The 25,005-nt window shown below is 42.4% G+C and overlaps 1 protein-coding gene across 4 annotated transcripts in view; it reads left to right on the top strand.

Moving 5' to 3' along the window:
• Window positions 1-1,462: 1,462 nt before the first annotated feature.
• The window catches only part of LOC114709698 (acyl-protein thioesterase 1), a 38,004-nt gene continuing 14,461 nt past the window's right edge, over window positions 1,463-25,005 (top strand). For 2 of the 4 annotated variants that reach the window (XR_005090802.1, XM_028893665.2), the window contains exons 1-2: window positions 1,465-1,626; window positions 2,146-2,177. Coding sequence is in view for 1 of the 4 variants with exons in the window: in XM_028893665.2 (XP_028749498.1) it covers window positions 1,558-1,626; window positions 2,146-2,177 (101 nt within the window). In the remaining 3 variants the exon portion in view is untranslated. Of the gene's footprint in view, window positions 1,627-2,145; window positions 2,178-20,144; window positions 20,210-25,005 lie in introns of all 4 variants that reach the window. The other 2 variants (XM_037202451.1, XM_037202452.1) reach the window with 2 other exon arrangements.

Consider the following 25,005-nt stretch of genomic DNA (forward strand, 5'->3'; position numbering starts at 1 on the left):
TGGTTGGCAGCCCAAAGATAAATCCAGCCACGGGTGATGATGATGCTTATGGTCTTGATAATCATGGTTTCACAGGCAGGTATGTACTGCATAGCATTTTGTCAGTCATATTCAATAATGTTGCTTATATTTTTAAATCTCTATTGTGACCGTTTCATATTGTTACATAACTAACTGGCTATTGCTTATATCTAGAAATATACTTTTCTGCACATGTACTGACCTAGTATGACTATATGGCTAATTTTCTTATTGGTGGCTTTGTTTTATTTTGTACAATCATATCATCTGAATAATTTTTAACTGCTTTTTTTCCTTTAAAGAAATTTTATATTTACTTTATTACCTTACTTGGGGAAGAAAGAAATCATTCAGAACAACAGAAACAAGCTTGTTGGAGAATGTAAAACCCCAGAAACAATGCAGAAACTTTGAGGTAGGAAGAACAGACACCCCGACTTGAGGTGTCCTCATTCTCTCTAGTGGAATAATGGTAGGCCTTGAATTCTACATATCTTATCATAGAGAAACTCACATCACAGTGATTTGGACATTATGCTCATACCGTCACAAAGAAAAGACCCAACAGATTGACTTAAGTATACAGTGGCATCGCAGGGTCTGGCAGCGAGCGCCTTTAGTCCTAGCACTCCGGAGGCAGAGGCAGGATCTCCAGGAGTTCGAGGCCAGTCTACAAAGTGAGTTCCGGGACCGCCAGGGCTACACAGGGAAACTTTGTCTCGAAAAACCAAAAATATATTGTGAACTAAGTCTTGTGAGTTACATTGCCTATCATTTGGAGAAATTATAAACTGAACAATTTTTGAGACTACAAAATTTTCACCATTAAAATCCAGGACAAGAATGATTTAAAACAGTTCCAAGTAAGACCCTCAAATCCCTCAGGACTGAGTCTGTCCTGTGTAATTTAATTAAGTGAACTGTATTTACGTGTTTGCCTCACCAATCTCTTCCCAGTCTTGAAGAATGTTCCCTAAAACCTGTATTTGGTGTCCTCACTGAATTGTAGACTTCTGAAGGTCATGGCATTTTGGCCTTAGATCTTTGTCTTTGACCCTTCTCAACTCAAACAAATCATGTTTGCACTAAATATGCAACCCGTGCAAAAAGGTGGCCTTATAGTCTCGTGCTTAAACCGATTAATAAATCTCAATAAATCCCTGTCCATTAGTTAATAACGCTGACCTGTTTGGGGAAGTGGATTCGGGAGTCAAGCCCGCAGGGACCACAGCAAGTGCTCGCCCGCCCGACCTGGTTTCTGTCCTGGTCACCTGCTGCTCGCCCAGCCCTGCCAGCCAGGAGGGGCAACCCGAGGTCAGCCCCGGCGCGCTCTGCTCCCGCTGGGGGCGGGAAGCCGCATTGTGACGTGCACGCGCGGCCGAGGCGGGGCCGAGCGCCCGGAGCAGGGGCGGGCGGCGCGTGCGCGCCCGAGCGCGCGCCCGGAGGGGCGGGCTGGGACTCCGGGCTCACACGCCCTTCCACGGCCGGGCGCCTGCGCTCCCTTCCGCTTCCGACGCGCTGTCCGCCAGCCGGTGGATGTGCGGCAACAACATGTCGGCCCCGCTGCCTGCCGTCGTGCCCGCCGCCCGGAAGGCCACCGCTGCGGTGAGTGGCGGCGGCCGGGGCTCGGGGCCCAGCGGGCGCAGCGGCACGCAGGCCGCCGCGCGTGGGTGCGTCCGCGCCGGCTCGCGGGCTCCGCGGGGGTCGGGGCCGGGGTATCGGAGCTGGCGGGCACCGCCCGCCCGCCCCGCACTCTGACCCCCGAGAAGCGCGTTCCGAGGGCTGGAGCTGGAACAGCCGACCTGCGTGTGTAACTGTGCCGCAGGAGCTCAGATTAACTTTCGCTCCGGGAAACTTTTGTGACGAAAAAATTCGACTGTGTATGTGAGGCTTTCGTGACTTGACTTTAGAGAGACGACTATCTTGATCCGACTGTGATTTGCCTCTAAGTGCTAAAACGCCGCATTATTTTAGGAATGAAAAGGAAGGCGTATAGAGATTAATTAGCTTGAGGAATAGTATTCTGTTGGAAGTTTTTAGGACCTTCATTCGCGTTTGTAACTTAGCCAAAGCTACGGTGTTTAAGAGTTCAGTGTGGGCTTATTTTTTCTTATTCTCTTTTAGGTTATTTTCCTTCATGGATTGGGAGATACTGGGTAGGTACCAATATTAGTAACAGTAATGAGATGGGGTCATGCTGCTGTTTACTGGTGAAAGGTTGCATGCTGAAGAAGACTGAGACTGTAGAAACAAGTATTGCTGCTCGCATTTCTCATAGCCCAGTGATGAGACTGGCTTTTCTGCTTACAACCCCCCCTCCCCCGCCCCCAGATTTACCCCCTTACCTTGAATTTCTCCTCTTTGAGCTCGTCTCTAGAACATATTAAAATTGTTAATTCTCTTTGGGTGGATATTAGATACCAGAGGAGTGGAACGTTTGCCGAAGCAGTGTGCAATTGAGAGCTTTCCAAGGGAATTAAAGTTTCAGAGCACGTTGAGAAGGAGAAATAGCAATAACATGAAGCATATGATCCCTTAAAAAAGAAAATCAAGAAAGAATAGGTAGAGGCGACAACTCAAAGATTAATTTGGAGGCTTATCAAACAAATTTTGTTTTATTTTTGTGGTTCTGGAGACCAAACCCGAGGCCTTATATGTGCTGGGCAGACGCTTTATCTCAGTCCCTTATCAGTCTATGCTGTACTAACTTTAGGTTATGATTTTTTGTTATTCATTCTTTTTTTTTCTGCTGAGAGGTTTTCTTGTGTTTAATTCAGTGAAAATCTGATTGAAACTTGGGTTACATAGGGCTGTTGTTAAAAATTGAAATTGAAACTAGGGAGATGGCTCAGTAGTTAAGATCACAGGCTGCTCTTCCAAAGGACATGGGTTCAATTTTGAACACCCGCATGGTGACTTACAACCACCTGTAACTCCAGTTCCAAGAAGTCTTATCACTCTTCTGACCTCCACAGGAGCTGCACACTTGTGGTGCACAGACATACATGTAGGCAGAACACCTGTACACATAAAAAATTAAAAGATTAAATTTTTAAAAATTGGTTAAAAAAGATAAATTTTTATAAAGTAGCCAAAATATTATTAAATGTTCTTTCCAAGGAGTTATTAGGCCTGCTGTTTCCAATACTGAAGAGATTGAGACAGGCAGTTTGCTCAAACCCTGGAGTTTGAGACCAACCTGGACAACATAGACCTCGCCTCTGAATGAATGGGGCATTGAGCTAGTCTAGAGTCCCTTTAAGGTACTAACTGTGTCCACCCTCTTAACTTTGGAAATTAGATGTATTAGCTAGATTCTTGTTTTGTTTTTTGAGACAGGGTTTTTCTGTGTAGTCCTGGCTGCCCTGGAACTCACTCTGTAGACCAGGCTGGCCTTGAACTCAGAGATCCACCTGCCCCTGTCTCCGAAAGATATATATGTGCTACCACCTCCCGACAAGGGCTAGATTTTTTAAAATTACATTGTGTGTGGGTGGGTGGGTCCATCAGGACATTTTGGAGGAGTCAATTTTCTTTCCACCAGGTGGGTTACTGGGATTGAGTTCAAGTTGCCCATGATGGTGGGAAGTGCCGTGGCCACTCAGCCATCTCCAGCCCAGTTGCTGTCATTTTTCTCTGTATCCAAGGGCGGCCCAGAATTAGCAGCTGTCTTCCAGGCCCACTTCTGTCTGATAAGCCTTCAAATTAACCTAGCTGTCACCTGGTAGTTGACTGGTTTTCCCTTTGAAGGGATAATTTTCTTTCCCTTTCTCTCGCCCTCTCCTCTACATGCACAGCTGGTTTTCTTTGTTGTTGTTGAGGTAGTCTCTGTGTGCTGGCTGAGGTCAGTGTAGACCAGACTTGCTCCAAGCTTGTGATCCTCTTTCCCTGCCTCCCCAAAGCTTCCTTTACAGATGTTTGCCACCATGACACACAGCCTAGGGGAGCAGCAGTTCTGTGTGTGGGTGCACATGTGTACATACATGGGGAGGATGGAGGATAGCCTTGAATGTTGTCCACTGTTGACCTTTACATTTTTGTTTGTTTGTTTTTAGAGATAGGGTTCAGCATTGGCCTGGTTTTTTGGTTTTGCTTTTGTTTTTAAAGATTTATTGATTTATTATGTGTATAAGTGCTTTGCCTGCCTGTGTGTAGGCTGTGTGTGTGTGTGTTTGTTTCTGGTGCTATTGGATGCCAAAAAAGGGCATCAGGTGCCCTGTAACCAGAGTTGTGGTGCTGAAAACCTAACCCAAGTCCTCTGCAAGAGAAGAGCATCAAGTGCTCTAACCACTGAGCTGTCTCTCGAGCTCCTGCTTTTTTGTTTCCTTTAAGCATGGTTTCTGGGGACTGAACTGAAGTCCTCAGGCTTACAAGGAAGACAAGCATTTTTACTAACTAAACTATCTTCTCAGTCCCATCCCTAGTTTATTGGTGGAAGTATTAAGGCAACTCCATGTAGTTGAAAGGGGGGTTTACTTGGGGCTTCTACTTACAACAAGTAAAGGGATAGGTTACAGGGTCCGGGAGAGGTGAAGTAGTGTAGTCCAGTGGTGTTCTCTGGAGAACTCTGCTCGGTCTACCATCCCACATCCAGGATTACCAGGAACCAAGAGAGCAGACACATCCAGATCCCAGGTCCTAAGGGCTCCTGTCTCAACCCCACCTCAGGGGCAGGCCATAGGTAGGCATGTCAGTTACTGGAAGCCTCAATGGGGGTAGTACTTCCAGGTCAAAGCTGGAACAGCTACCCATTACACTAGTTCTTAAAAATGATTTATTTTTCATGTTCTTCTATTTGTACTATGTCTAATATGAGGTTAATGAAAATGTTGTAGGACTCTATCAATCCATTTGATAAATATGGCAGATTTGTGGACCAAGCTTGGTGGTACAAGCCTTTAACCCCAGCATTTGGGAGACAAAGGCAGAGAGGGGCCTCTCTGTGATTTTGAAGTCAGTCCTGGTCTTGGAAGTGAAACTGATTTACACACACACACACACACACACACACACACACACACACACACTTGCTCTACTAAATGGATTTTTATGTTTTTGAGACAGGGCCTGTCTGTGTGGCCCTTTGCTGTCCTGAAACTCCCTGTGTAGACTGACGTGGGCTTGGCTTCAAACTCGAGATTTGTCTCAGAGAGTGCTAGTTAAAGGCTTGCTTCACCTTGCCTGACAACTGAAAGGATTTTAAATGGCAGAACTTCTGGGGAGCTGTTTTTTGTTTGTTTGTTTGTTTGTTTTGTTTTGTTCATTTATTTTGTTCACAGCTTAGTCTTGTGGACCAGGTGAGTCAAAACAAGAACAGACTTTAGTGTAAGCATGTCCTCTACAGATCCAGTGTGGCCAGATTCCTTGAACTAAGAGAGTGAAAATATGAAGGAAAAAAAAAATCAGTTTAGAAATACCAGAAGCTTCTGTGATATGAAAGGAGTTATTTGTTTCATGTTACAGTTATTTATGTAAAAATTAAAAATATTCAGTTATGAAAATACCATATGAACTATCACTAAAGGCCTGGTAACATGATTAATTCCATGAATATACAATGAAACTCAAAACCAGCCAGCCTAAAAAGTAGCAATTTAGTGTTTAAAACTCTTTAACAGAAGTCCTCTGACATGCTTATATGTGTAACATGTAATAAAATGAATGTTGAGGAAATCATGTTCTGTATTGCATACCATCAGTTTTCTTTCTAAAGTAAAAATAGTTTTTGTAATTTGAAAATGTTATAGCTGTATGGCAAAACAAAATTAATATGTTTAAAAAGGGAATGAAATGCATTGAAATTCTACAACCCAGATATACCCTATTTATTTTCATAGCATTTAAAAACTTTTATTTTGAAATATTTCCAAACTTACAGATGTTTCAAGAATAACAGATCCCTGAGTCCCCTTTATCTAGATTTACTAATCTCTTCCTCTGCTGACATACATATGCTTGCTGTACCGGTGAGGGTAAGTTGCAGATGCAATAGTTGTGTGTCCTATATGCCACGCAACTCCTATAAGCTATATATAAACTGAATGCTTTTTTTGTATAAGGACATCTTATATAACCGTGGAACAGTTATCAAAATTCAGGGCATTTGATATTATCTAATGTAGCACATGTGCAAGTTTTGCGAGGTCACCCAGTAATGTAATCCAATTCATTGTCACATGTAAATGGATTCCTGTCCTGACCACTTGATCCCAAATAAACATACAGAGGCTTATATGAATTATAAGTGCTCAGCCAATGGCTCAGGCTTATTACTAACTAGCTCTTACATTTTAAATTAACCCATATTCCTTAATTACACTCTCCCACATGGTGGTACCTATATTAGCATGACATATTCATATCCTGCTCCCTCTGCATCTGGCTGGCGACTCCTGAGTGCACCCTTCTTCTTCCCATCATTCTTAGTTTGTTCACCCTGCCTATACTTCCTGCCTGACTACAGGCCAATCAGCATTTTATTAAACCAGTTCAATTGGCAAATCTTTACAGTGTACAAGAGGATTATTCCACAGCATTTCCCCCCTTTTGTCTAATTAAAAAGGACAGTTTTAACTTTAACAAAGTAATATTATATACAACAAAAACAATTATCAAATAGGAATTACAGTTACAATATCCAGTCTGTTTGTATTTGACAAAATCAGAAAACATTTAAATTTCTATCCTATCTTGGTGAGTCCAGAGTTTTGTTTTTTTTGTTTGTTTGTTTTTTTAAATATTTATTTATTATGCATAAAGTGTTCTGCCTGCGTATATCCCTGCAGACCAGAAGAGGGCACCAGATTTCACTACAGATGGTTATAAACCATCATGTGCTTGCTGGGAATTGAACTCAGAACCTCTGGAAGTACAGCCAGTGCTCTCAACCTCTGAGCCATCTCTCCAGCCCCAAGTCCAAAGTTTTATATCTCATTTACCCTTTTATTATAACTAAGGCAAATTATAACTATTACTATCTAGTCTTCAACTCTATCAAAGAATCCAGAAAGATGAAATGTTACCTAATAACAGGGACATCTCAAAGAAAAAAAATTAAAAAGTTAGCTGGGCATAGGAGCACACTCCTTTAATCCCAGAACTAGGAAGGTAGAGGCAGTTCCAGGATAGCCAGGGCTACACAGAGAAACCCTGTCTCAACAAACAAACAAAAGAGTTGCAGCCATATCACCTCATTAGTCCTTTATACTTCAGCTTGTATTTTACAAAATTTATTATGTTTTTATTTATGGAGGGGTTATATTTGTGAAAACCAAAGGACAACTTTGCTTTGGAGACTTGGTTCTTTCTCTCCACCATGTGGTTCCTAGGGCATATCTCAGGTCATCAGGCTTACTTGCCACCTAGCCAGATGGCAAGTGCTTTCTTTATCCTCTGTGCTATCTTGCTGGCCTCAGTGTGTATTTTTAAGGACAAGGACATTCCGACATGCTAACAGTATAACCATCAATTCTGTCTAATGTTACCATCTAATCTCCCAACACCATATTTCCTTTAGTTGACCAGTCCAAGATTACAAGTTACATTTATTTCTCTCCTTCAATCTTTATCTGGATTAGTCTTTTCTTTATCTGAATTAGTCTTTTCTTGTCTTTTATGATATGTTTAAGAATTGTGCCTCAGTTTGGGTGGTGGTTGCTTGTTTTTGCCAAAGTCTGGCAAGGCTGGTCTCAGTGCATTTATCAGAAGACTGTTGCTATTTGTCTCAGGTACACATGATTTCAATTCTTGTTCCAGTGTTGGTGATACTATATTTTGTCAGTTGGTTAAGATGTTGCCTAGTAATTATGAATAATAATTTAATATAACATTTTAATGCAGAATACTTACATATTCAATATTTTAAATATTTAAGAATATTTTATAAGAAGCAACTTGGCATTCCTGAAGGTAATCTTTTCCTCACCATATTTTTTTTAAAGTAATTTATTTATCTTTATTTTATTTGTATTGGTGTTTTTGCCTTCATGTATGTATATGTGAGGACGTCAGATCTTGGAGTTACAGACAGTTGTGAACTGCCATGTGGGTGCTGGGAATTGAACCTGCGTCCCCTGGAGGAGCAGTCAGTGCTCTTAACCTCTGAGCCATCTCTCCAGCCCCCTCCTCACCATATTTTTTACTAATGGTTTTAGCACTAACCAAATAAATCCCTAAGGTTATTCACACCACTTTCCTCTGGCCTCTTGGTTTCTCACTTTTGCTTCTCTTGGTATATTTACATAGTAGTGTCTGACTTCCGAGTCATTTCGCAGGTATGGCTTTATGTCCACTCTCAAGAAACCAACCTATGTTGAGTCATTTTTGCCTTTGGCCAGTTAGGTAGAAAGACTGATGAGAATTTAGATAGTATGAGGGAAATTCCTTGCAAAGATCCAGGCAGAATCATTGTTGCTATTACAGAATAGGGAACATAATGGAAAGTGTACTTTACTTTGCAGCCTCTTCTAAAAGATATGTAGATAGTAGTGAATGTATAGATTTCCCCTAGACTCTCAAATGTTAGCTGATTGTGATGATATACGCTATAGCCCTTCTAGCACACACAGGCTGAAGCAAGAGGTTTAGAAGCTCCACACCAGCCTAGACTATACATAGCTGAAACCAGCATGGACTACATAGCAAGACTCTTTATTTTTTTTTTTTAATTTTTAGATTAATTTATTTTTATTTTATGTGTATGAGTATTTTGCCTGCATATATGTGTGTATACCATGTACATGCCTATTGGATACCTTGGAACTGGGATTACAGGTAGCTGTGAGTCATCATATTGGTGCTGGGAATCTAACCCTGGTCTTCTGCAAGAGCACAAATGTGGTGATGTTTTGTAATCGTAACCACTGAGACATCTCTTCAGCCTGGCAAGACCATTTGAAACAAAAACAAATCCCAAACCAGACAAACCTCACGAACTTGCATTATATAAGTTTATTATTAGGCTTTGTTCTCTGTGTTTCTCTCCCTCTTACATTTATTCATTTGTGGGGGTGTGCACATATGCATGGAGGTCGTAGAACATTGATTTGTTCTTAAAGCTTTGTGTTAAAGTTTTTTTTTTTTTTTTTTTTTAGTGTTTCAAGACAGGGTTTCAGTTGATTGGCTTGATCAGTTTGGGAGGCAACTAGGCAGTGGGACCAAGTCCTGTGCTCATTGCATGAGTTGGCTGTTTGAAACCTGGAGCTTATGCAGGGACACTTGGCTCAGGCTGGGAGGAAGGGACTGGACCTGCCTGGACTGAGTCTACCAGGTTGATCACAGTCCTCGGGGAAGGATTTGCCCTGGAGGAGGTGGGAATGCGGGGTTTGGCTGGGGGTAAGGGGAGGGGGTGGGAGGGGGGAGAATAGGGAAACCTGTGACTGATATGTAGAACTGAATGGTATTGTAAAATAAAATAAATAAAATTTAAAAAAAAAAAAAAAAGACAGGGTTTCTCTGTGTAGCTTTGCGCCTTTCCTAGATCTTGCTCTGTAGACCAGGCTGGCCTCGAACTCACAGAGATCTGCCTGGCTCTGCTGCACCACCAGTGACCAGCTCTGTTAAGTTCTTATACTGTGAAAAATTTTAAAGGGCTGAATACAAATTGACCTAGACATGGCTGACCTTGAAACTCACAGATACCCCCCAGAGCCTGCCTCTGAAGTGCTTGCTGTATTTAAAGGCATGTGTCATCAAGCCACACTCCACTTGTTTTTCTTATGTAAGAATTTTTATCAGCTAAGCAGTGGTGGTGCACTCCTTTAATCCCAGCACTCGGGAGGCAGAGGCAGGCAGATCTCTGTGAGTTAGAGGCCAGCCTGGTCTACAGAGCGAGTGCCAGGACAGGCACCAGAACTACACAGAGAAACCCTGTCTCGAAAACTAAAAAAAAAGAAAAGAATTTTTATCATTGTGCGTCTGGGACAGAGGTTGGGAAAAGATAACCCAAATTCAACTGTGGCTCACTACTTACTGTTGTTATTTATTGAGATGTAATTCACATACCATAAAATTTACACCTTTAAAATATATGATTGGGTGATTTTTAGTTTATTTGCAAAGTAAGTTGCAAAGATCCTCACTGCCTTAACTGCAGAATGTTTCCAATGTCCCACAAAAGACAGACTCTTTACTCCTGTCTCAGGCATTACTCGGCCATTCATTTTCCATGGTTTTGATTATTCTGAATGTGTCATATAAATGGAACCCAGACTGTTTGGTCTTCTTTGTCAGACTTCTTTGACTTGGCATAATGCTTTTCAGGATCATTTATGTTGTGACAGATAAATACTACATTTTCCTTTGGGTGGTGATGTTGCATGCACGTGAGTATTCCGTACTGGTGCATATGAGCACACATGTAGGGGCTGGAACAGGACACTGTGTGCCATCTTCTATTGCACTCTGCCTTATTGACTTAAGAAAGGTTCTCTTTCTTTCTTTTTTTTAATTAAATTTTTTTAATTTATTTTTTTTGTCTTTTTTTTTTTTTTTTTCCCCCGGAGCTGAGGACCGAATCCAGGGCCTTGTACTTGCTAGGCAAGCACTCTACCACTGAGCTAAATCCCCAACCCGAAAGGTTCTCTTTCTATACTAGATGCTCATTGTTTTGATGAGGCTGGCTGGCAAGCTTTTGGAATCTGTCTCCATCTTCCAGGGTTGGCATGTGCAGCCATGCTGGGCTTTTTCATGGGTCCTGGGATTCAAACTCAGGTTTTCACACTTGCAGAACAAGTATGTTACCTCCTAAGCGTCTCTGCAGCCCCAGATATTGCACCTTTTTTTATTACCAAATGATCCATTGCATGGCTATACAGTCTAGAGTTAATGAAAATTTGGGTCATTTACGCCTTTGGACCCCTAGGAATGATGCTACTCTGAACATTGACGGACAAGATTTTGCATGTGTTTAGTTCTCTATGTTGTATGCCAGAGTAGAAATGGTGGGTCAGTATTCTACCCTTTGAAGAACTCCCAAGGTATCTTCACAATGGTGGTGCTGTTTTACATTTCTTTTGTGTAGAGGAGGGGAGTATACATGTGTGCAAGGAGACCAGAGGGCAACCTCTTACATCATTTCTTAGAAGCCATCCAACTTTACTTCAGACAGGGTTTCTTATTGGCCTAGTGCTTACTAAGTAGGCTGGATGAGCTTGTCAGGGAGTCCCAGGACCCCACCTCTCTTTACTGCCCCCCACCCCCGTTTTGTTTAAATGTGTGTTCTGGGTGGTTAACTCAGGTCCTCATGCTTAGAAGGTAAGCACTTGACTGCCAGAACTGTCTCCCCAGACCCAGTTTTACATTCTCATCCATACTTGTTATTGTCTACTGCTCTTCCCCCTCTCCATGCACCTCCTCTTCCTCCTCCTTTTTGAGACAGGTCTTGTATAGCCCAGGCTGGCTTCCTGCTGGCTATACTGGGGATGACCTTGAAAGTTTGATCTTCCTGAGTATGTGTGGCATTGCATGTTACTACCACATCCAAGTTTTATTCTGTTCTGGGGCTCAAACAAATGCTGTGTAAGCATTCTTAACAACTGGGCTTCTGATTTTATTCTAGCCATTCAGTGGTTTCTAATTGTGGATTTTGATTTGCATTCCTTAATGGCTGATGGTGTTCAGGAATTTTCATGTGGTTTGTTGCCAACTATGTATTTTCTCTGGAGAAATAACTATTCAAATCATTTGCCTGTTTCTTAAATTGTTTTGTCTTTTTGTAGTAGATTTTAAAATAGTCTTTTATGTGTTTTGGATACTGGACTTTTGCCAGATAATGTGATTTATAAATTTTGTTTCCCATTCTGTTGGTTGTCTTTTTGCTTAAACTTAAAGCACAATGATTTTTCAATCCTGGTAAATTCCAGTATATATATTTTTTATTTTATTATTATTATTTTTATTTGGTTGCTTGTGCTTTTGATTTTATATTTAGAAATCATCCCCTAATCCAAAGTCTTAGAATTTTTCTCCTTTCTTTTTTTCTGCTTTACACACTTACTTCTTATGGTTAGAGCTCTGATTCATTTTGAATTAAATTTTTATTTATTGTATCAGATGAGATATTCCAACTGCATTGTCTTGTATGATTGTGCAGTTTTCTAAGCTGATCCTCTAGTGCTGGGCTTCAATTCAGGACATCATGAATGCTAGGTAACCTCTTTACCATTGTGTCTAAGCCCCCCAAAAAACTAATCTTTTCCCAGTGACTTATCTGAGGTGGTTTTACAAAAATCATTTGACCGTAAATGTAGTAAACCCTACTAATCTGTATGTGTGAGCATGCATGTGTCATGGGGAAGACATGGGACTCTCTATAGTTCTTTTTTGGGGTTAGACATTGAACCCTCGGACTCAGACATGATAAGCAGATGTTCTGCTACTGAGCGTTACTCTAGACTGTGTTGACAGTCTTTTTTTTTTTTTTTGGATAGATTTATTCATTTTTATGTTCATTGATGTTTTGTCTGCATGTATGTCTGTGTGAGGGTTCCAGATCCTCTGGAAATGGAGTTATAGACAGTTGTGAGCTGCCATGTGGGTGCTGGGAATTGAGCCCAGGTCCTCTGGAAGACGAGACAGTTCTCTTAGCCGCTGAGCCATCTCTCCAACTCCTTGACATTCTTTATAACTTCTTTGTAGTACTTATATTTTGATTTTTGTGGTGGTATATTTATGTCCATTTTCTTAAACTAGATTGTAGATCTGGAAATAGTGTCCAAATTTTAATCCTTCTTTCGTTATATACAGAATTTTTGAAATTCTGTCCTTGATATTTTTTAAACATCTATTATTAAAAAATTATTTTTAGGGGGTGTTCCATTAGGCTAGAGATGTTGACTAAATTTATACAGGGAAAACAGTGACTTGTGTGGCAAAAACACCAATTAATGATAGTAGCATATCTTAGGGGAAAAGAGCCTGAAAGCCTGAAATATCAATTAGTAAATATTATTAAAATTGTTAGATTATAATTTGGACAATAAATAGAGGTAGAATCTTTAATAGTCAAGATTTACATTAAGTAATACTGCAATTAATTATTCTATCATTAAGTAATTGAAAGACAATTCTTCAGCAACCTTTTTTACCCCAGACTCAAGAGCTAGAGAGAAAAACAAAAGTACCTTGAATTGCAGTTCTATATTCTCAGGCTCTTGTACTTTGTTTTTCTAAATACAATGGATTCCAGCTTTCCAAAAATATTTTACTGATTTATTGAGAATGTGTTCATTCATACAATGTTTTTCTCCCTTCCCCCATACAATGTGTTTTAATCATAATCAACCCCCTTGCCCAACTACTACTAGGTGTGGGTTTCATCTTGTGTAACAGGTCTTAAATACAAGCAGAAAGTGGTTGGTTACCCCCAGAACAGTCATGCCACTGTGGCACCAATGGACATACCTTGCGAAGCAGGTCATTATTGCAGCTTGCAACATTCATTGGTGAGATTGATGAATACCAGTACCTTCCAGCACTGAAAGCTAGCCAATAGAGATAAAGCCTTCAGGTCAGTATCTGCTTGCTTTCTCCATGTTTGTGACTTAAGTGTGTGATATCTTCAGCAGTAGGTTCTTACTATCAGGTTCTGCTTACCAAGAACAGTGGCAATAGCCTCTAATGTTTGAGAGTCTGTGAGACCCCAATGGCTAGCAACTCAGAAAGAGGTACATTCTGGTGCTGGGGTTTTTATTTGAACACTGGCTGTTTTATTTATTTATTTGTTTGTTGGTTTTTACATAGGGTTTCAGTGTAGCCCAGGCTGCCTTTTTGTAGGCCAGAGATGACCTTGAACTAATTCTCCTTCCTCCACCTCTCCAGTGTTGGGATTACAAGTATACGCTGTCCTGCCTGGTCTGTGTAGTGCTTGAGAGTGAACATGGTGTTGTATGAACTAGGCAAGCACTCTGCTAACCAGCCTCACAACTCCAGCTTTTTTATTATTCGTCATTGAATTTGAATAAATATACAGGCCACAAAAGATCATAAGGTTAAAAGCCTGTACTGTAGACCATTTGATATGGAAAAAAATGACCAAGATTTTGTATATTAGCATTGTAAAATTAATGTTACATTTTTTGTCTGAGTTCTGTTTTCCCATTTGCCATACTTTTAAGTCACTGCTTCTCAATAAAGAGAAGGAGGTGAGGCCATCAAGCATTCTAGTTAGTCATATTAAATCAAGCTTTGTTATATGTGGCTATTTTTCTCCTTAAGAGACTGTCTTGCTATCTCTTCTAGGATGGCTTTTAATTCCCTGTGTAGCTAGCTTAGTTGACTTCAAGCTGAACAGTCCTCCTGCCTTAGCCATACAAGTATTCATTGCATGTGTATGTTACCAGACCAGGCTTGCAGTAATACTTTGAGGAAGATAATTGAACCTGTGTTCCATTCGGACTCTTAATAATTGGTGGACAATTGTTTTATAAACATGGTTTTTGGTGACTATCCATTCCCAGAGCTCTAATTAACTGAAATCATGCCATGGTGTTTATGGCTTATTTAGTTATCCCTGAGGTCATTAGAACAAATCCCAAAATAGAGAATACACTAATGGTATACTTAGAAATTGAAAAAGAAACTGAATCAGCCTTGGCAATGAACAAGGTAAAAACCTTTTCTATTGTGGCTGGACTGTTGCCTGTTGCCTTTTACAGGGATAACAGGGTGTGTGTGTGTGTGTGTGTGTGTGTGTGTGTATGTGTAGTTTAGGTTTTATGTAATTAATTATAATAATTATTTTTTGTTTTTTGAAACAAGGTCTCACTTGTAACCAGGTTGACTATAAACTCATAACCTCTCTAGACTTAGCTGGGATTACCCAGAAGGTTTTGTATTGTACTTTGTTTCAGATTTATTTTATTTATATGAATGTTTTTTCAGCATATATGTGCATGCCTGGTGCCTGTCGAGATCAGAAGAAGATAATCCAATCCCCTGGAACTGGAATTAAGGACAGTTTTGAGCCACCATGTGGGTGCTGGGACCCAAACTCCAGTCCTCTATGAAACCAAACAAGTTCCATCTCTCCAGCCCTACATTATGTATTTTAAATGTTGCTTTGGTCACGTGACTTAAAAGATCTCAGGTTAACACTCAGAGGCAAGGATTGCCTTGATTACTTGATAATGTCTGGCTTGGTCTGGTGAAATGCAGGTATATATCAACACTGCAGAAAGTTTCTTACTATGTACATGACACATGCCTGTGTAAACCCACTACTCAGAGGCTAGGCAGGAAGATGGCCATGAGTCTGAGGCCAATTTGGGCTACTTAGAGAATACTAAGCCATCCAGTTACAGAGTGTTACTCTGTCTCAGCAAACAAACAGCAACCCCAATTTTTAGCCCTCTTAGTGGGTATGAACTGGAATCTCACTATGTGTGCTCGCTGCGTATGTGTGAGGTTTGAGACAGGGTCTAACTGCAGCACAGGCTGCCTTTGAGCTCCAGCTCTTCCTGCCTCAGCCCCCTGGGATGACAGGCATTATGTACTCTGTCAGCCCTTAGTGTGGTTTCGACTTGTATTTCCTTAATGACTAATGATGGTGAATATCTGTCCTTGTGTTTGTTGAGTATTACAATGCTTTCTTTGCAGAATGTCCTTTGCCCGTTTGTAAACTGAGTGGCCGCTATGTTAGTTACAGGTGTTCTGTATATATTATGGATGGGTGCTATTATATATATATATATATATATATATATATATATATATATATATGATGTGCATATAGTTTAATTTTCTGTAAATTCTCTTCACTTTCTTCATAGTGTCCTTGAAGCATAGGTTTTTAATTTTGTTGATTTATAGTTTATTTTTTCATAGTTATTTCTCAAATCATTGCTAATTTCAAGACCACAAAGATTTATATGGCTTATTTGGTAAGTTCTATATATAGATTTGTTTGCTACATTTAATAATTTGACCTATTTTGAGTTAATTTTTATGTATGGTGTGAAACAGCAATCTAGTTTCATTCTGTTGCATGTAGATATCCACTTGTCCCAACTATGTTGACTAAAAAGACTGTTTTTTTTGTTTTGTTTTGTTTTGTTTTTCTTTTTTTGCACTGTCTTAGTATGGCATTGTTTAATTGGCAGGAGTAGTGTTTGTTTATTTCTGAACTTCCAGTTGATTTATAGCTCTGTCCTTACCCTGGTCTTGCACTCTTTCTTACTATTACATTGTGTGTGAGCATGGGATCTGTTTCCATTTACATAGCTCTTTGTTTTATAATTTTCCAAGTAAATCTTAATAGAGGTACACAGACACACACATATATACTCTAGAAGTGATGGGACCTGGGAGAATGGAGCTGATAAATGAGAGGGACTAAAGTCTCATGCAATAGCCAACTTTAGAGCATCAGACAGTTTATACTGAGGGTTAAGAAGAGTCACATGAGTAGAGTGTCCAGTCACAAGGACAAGCCACACGTGGCAGATAAGCCGCCTGCAGCAGTCATGCTTTTCCACAGAGGCAGGTAAATAAGTAACAGTAGCCAGTTGTAATGAGTAATCTGAAGTAAACTCACTCCTATCTTCTACACCTGGGAGGATCAGGAAAGAACATTCTAAGAACAATTCCATGTTATTGAAGAAACTGAGGTCACAAGACTCTTGTCTTGATTTCTTGGTGTCTTCCCACAAGCACTCCATTCTTGAACCATGTTCTGACAACGCACAACATGTAAATCCGCATGAGCTTGTACTTAGACACACATGCACCCAACTGCTAGAATAGCCTAGATCATACTTGTTTTAAATCATTTTGTCTTTAACACTTTGAGGACAGTGGATTTAATAAAGAATAAAAGTTTATAAAAGTATTTAAAATTCATGTTGGACAGTTTTGCAAAGGAAATCTGGCTCAAGTGACTTCTGCTTAATTCTTTAGTAAAGATAACATGTAAAAAAGTATCATATGTAATGTAAGAGTAAGCAAGGCAGAAACTGTATAGAAGGTGTTATGATGCTGCACGAGGGGGACCTGGGCTGGCCAGGCCAGGGTGTCCATCCCACTCATGCCGGGCAGATGCAGGGCTGGGCTGCAGCACATAGACAGTCACTTATACCCCAGGCCCTGCATCCACATGGAGATAAGTTTATTATAATAGAGAGATGAAGAGACAGAGAAAGAAGGAGGCAGAAAGAAAGAGGGGGGATGGGGCAAGGGTGCACGCCTTGGAGGAATGGAGGGGGAGGGGCAGTTCTCTTTCTTAAAGGGGACTTTACCTGAGCACACTGGGCAGGTCTCTAAGGGGCAGGTCAGAATACTAACAGAAGTCTCATTTTTATCAAATCTATTACATTTTCATTTTTTGGTGGTACTAGGGATCAAACCCAGTGCCTTCTACATGCTAAGTAAGCATTCTACCACTCAGAAATATCTCTAGCCCCCCACCCCCTAACTTTGAAACAGAATTCACTTAGTAGACCAGGCCTGTCTCAAATTCACAGAGATCTACCTACTTCTCTGCCTTCCATGGTGTTGGGGGTTAAAGTTGTAAGCTACATGTACCATGCCTGCTCAACCCTTATTTTTAAATTAATATATGTTGGGGGGGGCGATAAAAAGAAAATACATCGGAAGATTCACTCAGGTGCGTATGTTCTCGATTCAGCCTGTCTTGATTTAACTGTCTGTCTCTATGTAGTAGCCTGTTTTCCATCTCCATCCAGGCTATTGCTCTCTCCAAAAAAGGCATAATGTGGTAATTGGACCTAGTGACCATCAGTTGAATGGTCCCAGGTCTGTCTTTTATAAATTGTACCAGTTTATTTAAGATGCAAGGGCCAAAAGTTAAGAGCAGTAGCAATATAACAATGTGACCCAACAAAGTAGAGATTAGTCAGCCATGGAGAAGCATTAAACCATGATTCGAACCATCCCTGCTTTGCTTCCACTCCCTTTGTGCTTCTCCAGCCCTGCCCTCACTTTGGCACCCAGAGTTTGTGGGTGTTGCTGGATCCCTGGAGGCTTCCCATCCTTCACCCTGGTAATCTTGGAGTGTGAAGGGGTCTACAGGCCTGGCATGGGTGTAGTGGATCCAGGCAGCTACACCATCAACTTTGATGGCTGCAAAAACTCTGGGTTTGGTGTCCCAGGTTTCAGCACCAAAATGTTAGTAAATTGATGGCTGAAACTGCAAGGAGACAGTTCAGCCCTAGAGGGCGAGGTATCCCGGACACCTCGAACTGCTCAGAACAAGAGCTCTGCCCCGAAGGTGTCCCGGACACCTGGAGCTGTTTAGCACAGCTCGGATGGCTGGGACTGCAAAGAAACAGCCCAACCTTGGAAAGGAAGGTTTTCTGACTTCTTGGGAGAGTCAGGCCTGGAACTGCTTCAGCAAGGAAGGGTGTCCTGACTCTTCGGGAAAGTCAGGATGTACCTGGTGTGATGGGGAATGGTCTCCCCACAGGACACAGCAATCCTGCTCCTCTCCTTGAGAGCCACACTCTCTGGCTCATTGTTACCAGCTCACTCTCACTCAGTCCACTGTGCGATGTCCCAGCAAGGTTCTTCTGTTCAGCTGTCAGTGAAGGTCTTCACCCAGTGAGAAAGAGGTTTATTTGGGAAGGAGGAGTCCAGGAGAGTAGCTACCTCTACCAGGGTGGAGAGAACAGCTCACAACTGACCGGGCAGGGTGGTTTATATAGGATGTCTAGGGGGCGGAGTCAACTGCGATTGGTTAGTTTATTTTCTGCCCAGGGATTGGCCAGTTTTGTGAGCAAGGGGCAGAGATGGCCCTGATTTCAGGGCCAAACTGTGTTTCTTTCACTGGCCTTTCTTGGCTTCTTGACACTACCTCTAAGGCCAGGGCTCATTTCTTTCACTGACTGTGATTCTAGGGGCTAAGAGTGTTATTAATAGGTACTAGTTTTGGAGTCAGGGCATATTTCCTGGGTTCTGGGTTTGGGGATAAAGTGTTCATTTCTCTGGCTCAGGTCACAAACACAGGCTGTGTTTCTTTCCTGGTCCTGGGCCCTAGGGCCACGATTCTGCTGTCCTGCCCTGTGATTGGTTGGTTTCACAAGTCAGATGGCCAGGGGCAGAGATGGCTCTGATCTGAGCTAAACTGTGTTTCTCTCACTGGCTTTATCTGAGCCATCCTTCCCTAATTCTGGGCTCCAGGGTGAGGGTGGGTTTCTCTAGCCAGCCCCTTTTCCCTACTGTGGGTGTAGTCGGCAAGGTGACAAGGCCCTTCCACCTGGGTTTTAGCATCCACTGGCGATGCCTCCTGACTTTACCCAGCTGGAACCTGTGGGGTTCTGGAGGGACACCAGACTCACAAAGGGCCCTGAGCTTTGGCCACACATGCTTGTGTGCCCACTGGACTCCTTGCATGGCATTAAGTAGATCCTGATCATCCAGTTCTGCCAAGAGATCTGTCTGCAGGCTGGGAATAATAAGGGGTGGTGTGTCAAACATGATCTCATAGGGTGTCAGTCCCATTTGGTAGGGGACCACCACTCTATGTAAGGCAAAAGGGAGAAGAGCGACCAAAACCACACGAGTTTCTAAGGCTAGTTTGTAAGACTCTCTATTAGAGTTATGTTCATGCATTCTACCTGTCCTGAACTCTGCGGTCTATAAGCACAATGTAATTTCCAATGGCTCCCCAGGGCAGTGGCTAAATTCTGACTCACCTGGGACAAAAATGCTGGTCCATTGTCTGACCCTGTCATAGCAGGAAATCCATACCTGGGCAGGATGTCTTCTAGAAGCTTCTTGGCCACTGTCTGCACCGTTTTATGCTTGGTAAGAAATGCTTTTACCCATTCTAAAAAGGTATCCATAAACACTAACAGATATTTATATCCATAATTGCCAGGCTTTGTTTCAATAAAGTCTACCTCCCAGTAGGATCCATATTTTTTTCCTCAAAGTCTTGTTCCAGGATTCTTTGAGTTCGCAATGGTGTTGGTTAGTTGACAGACTTTGCATTTGGAAACAATGTCTATGACTTTCTGGTGTCCATCCTTGATTTTTACTCCAGACTGCCTCAGTAGGTCTTGTATTCTCTGGGCTCCCATATGGGAGGCACAATGAATTTTTCAGAACATCTTTTGTCCCAGGTATTCAGGCAAAATAACCTTGTCTGCTCACCACCACCATCCCTCTAGGCACTGCACCATGGGAAGGGACTCTATCCAAGCAAGATTGTCCTTGGTGTATTAAAGAGCTTCAGGTAAGTCAGGGGGCCCTGGATCCACTAAGACTGGAGCCAAAACTGGGCCATTCTGCAGCACCACCTCCTGGGCGGTTTTGTCCATGAATTACCCTTTGGGATCCGCCCATTCCCTTTTGGTGTCCTGGGCAATGTATTATGCCCCCTTTCTTAGGACTCCATAGGGTCTTGAGAAGGACCAGGATTTCTTCCTTATTTTTGATAGTCTTACCTTCTGAAGTCAACAGCCCCCTTTCCTTATATATTGCCCAGTGCACATGGGCAATGGCTAATGCACAGCGGCTGTTGTGTAGATATTAACCCTTTGCCCTTGTCCCACTTCCAGGGCTTTTTTTAAGCCACTAACTCTGCTCTCTGAACAGAGGTGCCTACCCAGACTACCTCCTCCAAGGTGGTAAGCACTGTCTCTGCATACCTCTGTCCATTTGCACAAAACTGCTTCCACCGGTGTACCAGGTGACTTCCGTGTCAGACGGGAGTATCCCTCAGGTCAGGTCAGACACAGTGTACCTGAGCTAAAATCCCAGAACAGTTGTGCTGGGGTGCTCTTCCAAGTCCGGGTCTGGTAGCAGGGAGGCCATGTTCAGGGCTGTGAGTACCTGGAACGTTATTCTGGCAGGATTGAGCAACACAGTCTGATAATGAGTCATTCTAGTGTTACTCAGCCACCTATCAGGGGGATGCTTAAGAGCTCTCTCCAAAGCATGAGGGGTAGTTATGGTGAGATTTTGTCCCAGAGTCAATTTGTCAGCATCTTTGACTAGTAGAGTCACAGCTGCTATTATACGGAAGCATGGGGGCCATCCTGCTGCAACCAGGTCTAGTTTCTTGGACAGGTAAGCCACAGGGTCGCTTCCAAGGACCCAAGATTTGAATCAGGATGCCTTTGGCAATCCCTTTGTGCTCATCCACGAATGAGTGGAAGGGCTTAGTTAACATCTGTCAGGCCTAACGCTGGGGCCGAAAGCAGGCTTTGTTTGAGTTTGTCAAAGGCTTGCTGACATTGTTCAGTCCACAAGAAGTCTTGCCCCTCTTTAGTTGCTTCATACAGGGGCTTAGCCAGTTTAGCAAAGCCCAGGATACACAGGCGACAAAAGCCCGCCGTGCCTAGGAACCCCTCACTTGCCTGGCAGTCTGGGGCTTGGGATCTTAAGGACTGTTTCTTTTCATGCATACAAAAGCCACCACTGTCCTCCCTTCAGGACGTACCCCAAATATGTTACCTGTTGACATAGCTGGGCTTTCTTGGTCAAGGCTCGACATCCCAAACTCCCCAAAGCACAAGAGTAGTTGCTTAGTCCCTTCAAGGCAGCTTTCCCGGTTGGCAGCTGCGATTAGCAGATCACCCACATACAGGAAGAGACTAACTTCAGGGTTCTGCAGGAGGTACTCACCCAGGTTTTCATGCAGTGCTTCATCAAAGATGGTAGAATTTTTGAATTTTTTGTGTTAGCCTAGTCCATGTCAGCTGGCCACTGACACCAATCTTTGGGTCATGCCATTCGAAGGCAAAGTACTGCTGACTTTTGGGAGCCAGAGGCAGACTGAAGAAAGCATCCTTCAGATGTAGGACTGTGTACCATTGCCGGTCAGCAGGTAGGGAGCTGAGCAAGGTGTAAGGGTTCGGGACTGTTGGGTGGATGTCAATCATCCTTTTATTGACCTTCCTCAGATCTTTGACTGGCCTCATTAGTATAGGGCTTCTTAACAAGCAGCAGGGATGTGTTACAGGCTGATTGCACAGGCCAGAGGATTTCCAAGTCAATCGCCTAATGTGTGGAGTAATGCCCTTCTTGACCTCTAAGGGCATGGGGTACTGACAGACTTTTACTGGATCTGCCCCTGGCTTGATTTCAACATAGACCTGGGGGCGATGTGCTGCCAGCCCCATCCCCAGGTCTCAGCCCAGGCTGATGGAAACTCCTGGAGCCATTCCTCCAGTCTGGGGTCAGGTGTGGGAGCCACTTGGTGTAATCTATATTCTTCAGTCATGTGGTTACCAACACATGAGTAGCTTTCCCATTTTCACTGAGCAATTTAGCTCCTTCATCAGAAAAATGTATCTGAGCTTTCATTTTGGTCAGTAAATCACACCCTAATGGGGATATGGGCATTCTAGAAATACCAGAAATGAGTGGGTTACCCATCCCGCTCCTAAGTTCACTGTTCATTGGGTAGTCCATGAATAGAGCTTATCCCCTGTGGTCCCTTGGACTCAAGTTCATTTGTCTGTCATGGGCCCATTGGCCTTTAATACTGAATTTTGAGTTCCCGTGTCCACCATGAAATCAATCCTTTTCCCCTCCACTTTTAGGTTTACCCTAGGATCAGGGAGGTGGGGCCGGACCCTGTCTCCCATAATCACTGTCCATTTCTCTCTGGCTAAGGACTTTGGTGTTGCCCTGAATCATCTTCTCAGGGCAATCTTTTGCCCAATGCCCTTCCTTCCTGCAACAAGCACACTGGTTCCTCCCTAGCCAGGGTCCTCTGTGACTTCTTGGTCTTTCTTCCGCTAATTGTCGCAGCCTCCTTCAACATTCGTCAGGATAAGCAGTAGCAGCTAGTAGAACACTAGCTAGATGCTGGTTCTGATGCTTTTCCTCCTTTATCTGTCACCTCAACACTTTCTCTTCCATTATACACTTTCTCAGCCACTGTAACTAAATCTCTACTGCTTTTGTGTCCTAGGCACTCTAACTTCTGTAGTTTCCTTCTAATACCTGGGGCTGCCTGATTGATAAAGGTCAGAGTCAAGGTAGCTTCATTTTCCCGCGACTCTGGATCATACGTGGTGTATCTCCTGAAAGCATCCTATAGTTGCTTCAGAAATGCAGCTGGACTTTCATTTTCGCATTGCCTAACATCATAGACCTTGCTTAAATTTGCAGGCCAACACACAGCTGCTTTGAGACCCACCAATAGAGCCTGGCAATAGACTAGGCACTTCTCCTTACCCTGCTCTGTATTGTAATCCCCCTCAGGACGGGTTATCTATGAGAGGCAGGTTAGTTGTGAGCTCTCCATTGGGGCCTGGAACCCATTTCCGGGCTTCCAGTTGGATTTGATCCCTCTCTTCCATGATAAACAGCACCTGTAAAAGCTGTTGCAATCATCCCAAGTGGGATGGTATATAAAGAGGACAGTATCAAGAAGGTTAATCAGGTCTTGGGGGTTCTCAGAAAAAAGGGGCATTCTGAGATTTCCAGTTGTATAGGTCACTGGTTGCAAAGGGTCAGTAGTGGAAAGGCTGATTTTCATCTCGATCGGGGGACCGACAGCTCTTAGGGGAAGGGCAACCCCACCAGGATCAGGAGTTTCTCCTCTCCATCTCCAGGTACCCCTCGCCGGTCCTCCCCCTAGGGTAGGGTCTGCAAGAACCACGAGGGTTCTAAGCATGACCACCACAGAGCCGATGTCTGATGCAAACACAAAGGGGTTTTTATTGATTACAAGCCCAGGCTTGGTCCATGTTCCAGCACTCCAACACAGTGAGAGGAGGAGGACGGCCTGAGCCCCCAAAATGGTTTGTAAAGGGAAAATCCTGTTTCTAGTTGTGGTGTCCCTCAGCCCTAGTATGCACCTTTAATTCAAGAACTTTCTGTTTGAATATTGTAAACAGGGTTAAATTAAAGTCAACCATAGGTTAAGAGGCAAAGCAACCAGTTGGCAGGAGTAAAACAGAGTAAGAGGGAGTCAGGAGGACTGATAGAGAGATGCACAGGAAGTAGAAGGGAGGGACATTCAGTTTGAGGAGTTTTGTTTGAGACAGTTTAGGAGAAAGCTGTATTTCTGGGATGTTGGCAGAGGAGGAAGGTCAGTTGGGTGTTTTCTCTACCTCTCTGAACTAGCAGATTTCCACCCTGTTGTATTTAATGGTAAAATAGAATGATAGAGATTTACTTAAAAACAGTGCAGGATGGTTGTTTCAGCTCCATCCATTTACCTGAAAATCCTATGATATAATTTTTCTTATCTGCTGAATTGTGTAATGTACCATTGTATAAATATACCACATTTTCATTTTACATTCATTTGTTGATGGACATCCAATTGTTTTCCATTTCTGGCTATTATGAATAGAGCTGCAGAGAACATGGATGAGCAAGTGTTTCTGTAGTAGGATGTAGAATCCTTTGTGTATATGCCCAAGAGTGGTGTAGCTGGGTCTTGAGGGAAGTTGACTCCCAGCTTCTTGAGGAACCTCCAGAGTTTCATAGTGACTGTACAAGTTTGCACTCACACTCACAATGAATAAGTGTTCCCCTTTCCCCCACAGCCTCACCAACATGTACTGCCATTTGTTTTTATTAATTGTGAACATTTTGAATTGGGCTAAGATAAAATCTGAAAATAATTTGTCTTTTCTGATGATTCAGGATGTTGTACATTTCTTTAAATGTTTCTCAGCCACTAGTATTTATTTAATCTTTTTATAACTATCTGTTAGTTCTTTAAATTAGGTTATTTTTTTGACGTTCCAGTACTTTGGAGTTTTGTTTTAGTTCTCTTATATTCTAGTTACTATGTGATTGGTAAAGATTTTTTCCTATTCTGTAGGCTACCTCTTTGCTTAAATGATTGTGTCCTTAGCTGTACAGAAACTAAGTTTCCTGAGGTCCCATTTATTGTTAGTCTTAATGCCTGTGTCCTATTTAGAAAGTCCTTTACTGTGCCAATGAGATTGAGTGTATTCCATACTTTCTCTTTTCTATCAGTTTAAGGTATTATGTCTTATGTTAATTGTGGGGGCTCACAGAGGCTTCCTAGTAAGTCCTTATTCAAGGTCAGAAAGTCTG

The sequence above is a fragment of the Peromyscus leucopus genome, chromosome 2, assembly GCF_004664715.2.
Source record: "Peromyscus leucopus breed LL Stock chromosome 2, UCI_PerLeu_2.1, whole genome shotgun sequence".
Lineage (NCBI taxonomy): Eukaryota > Metazoa > Chordata > Mammalia > Rodentia > Cricetidae > Peromyscus > Peromyscus leucopus.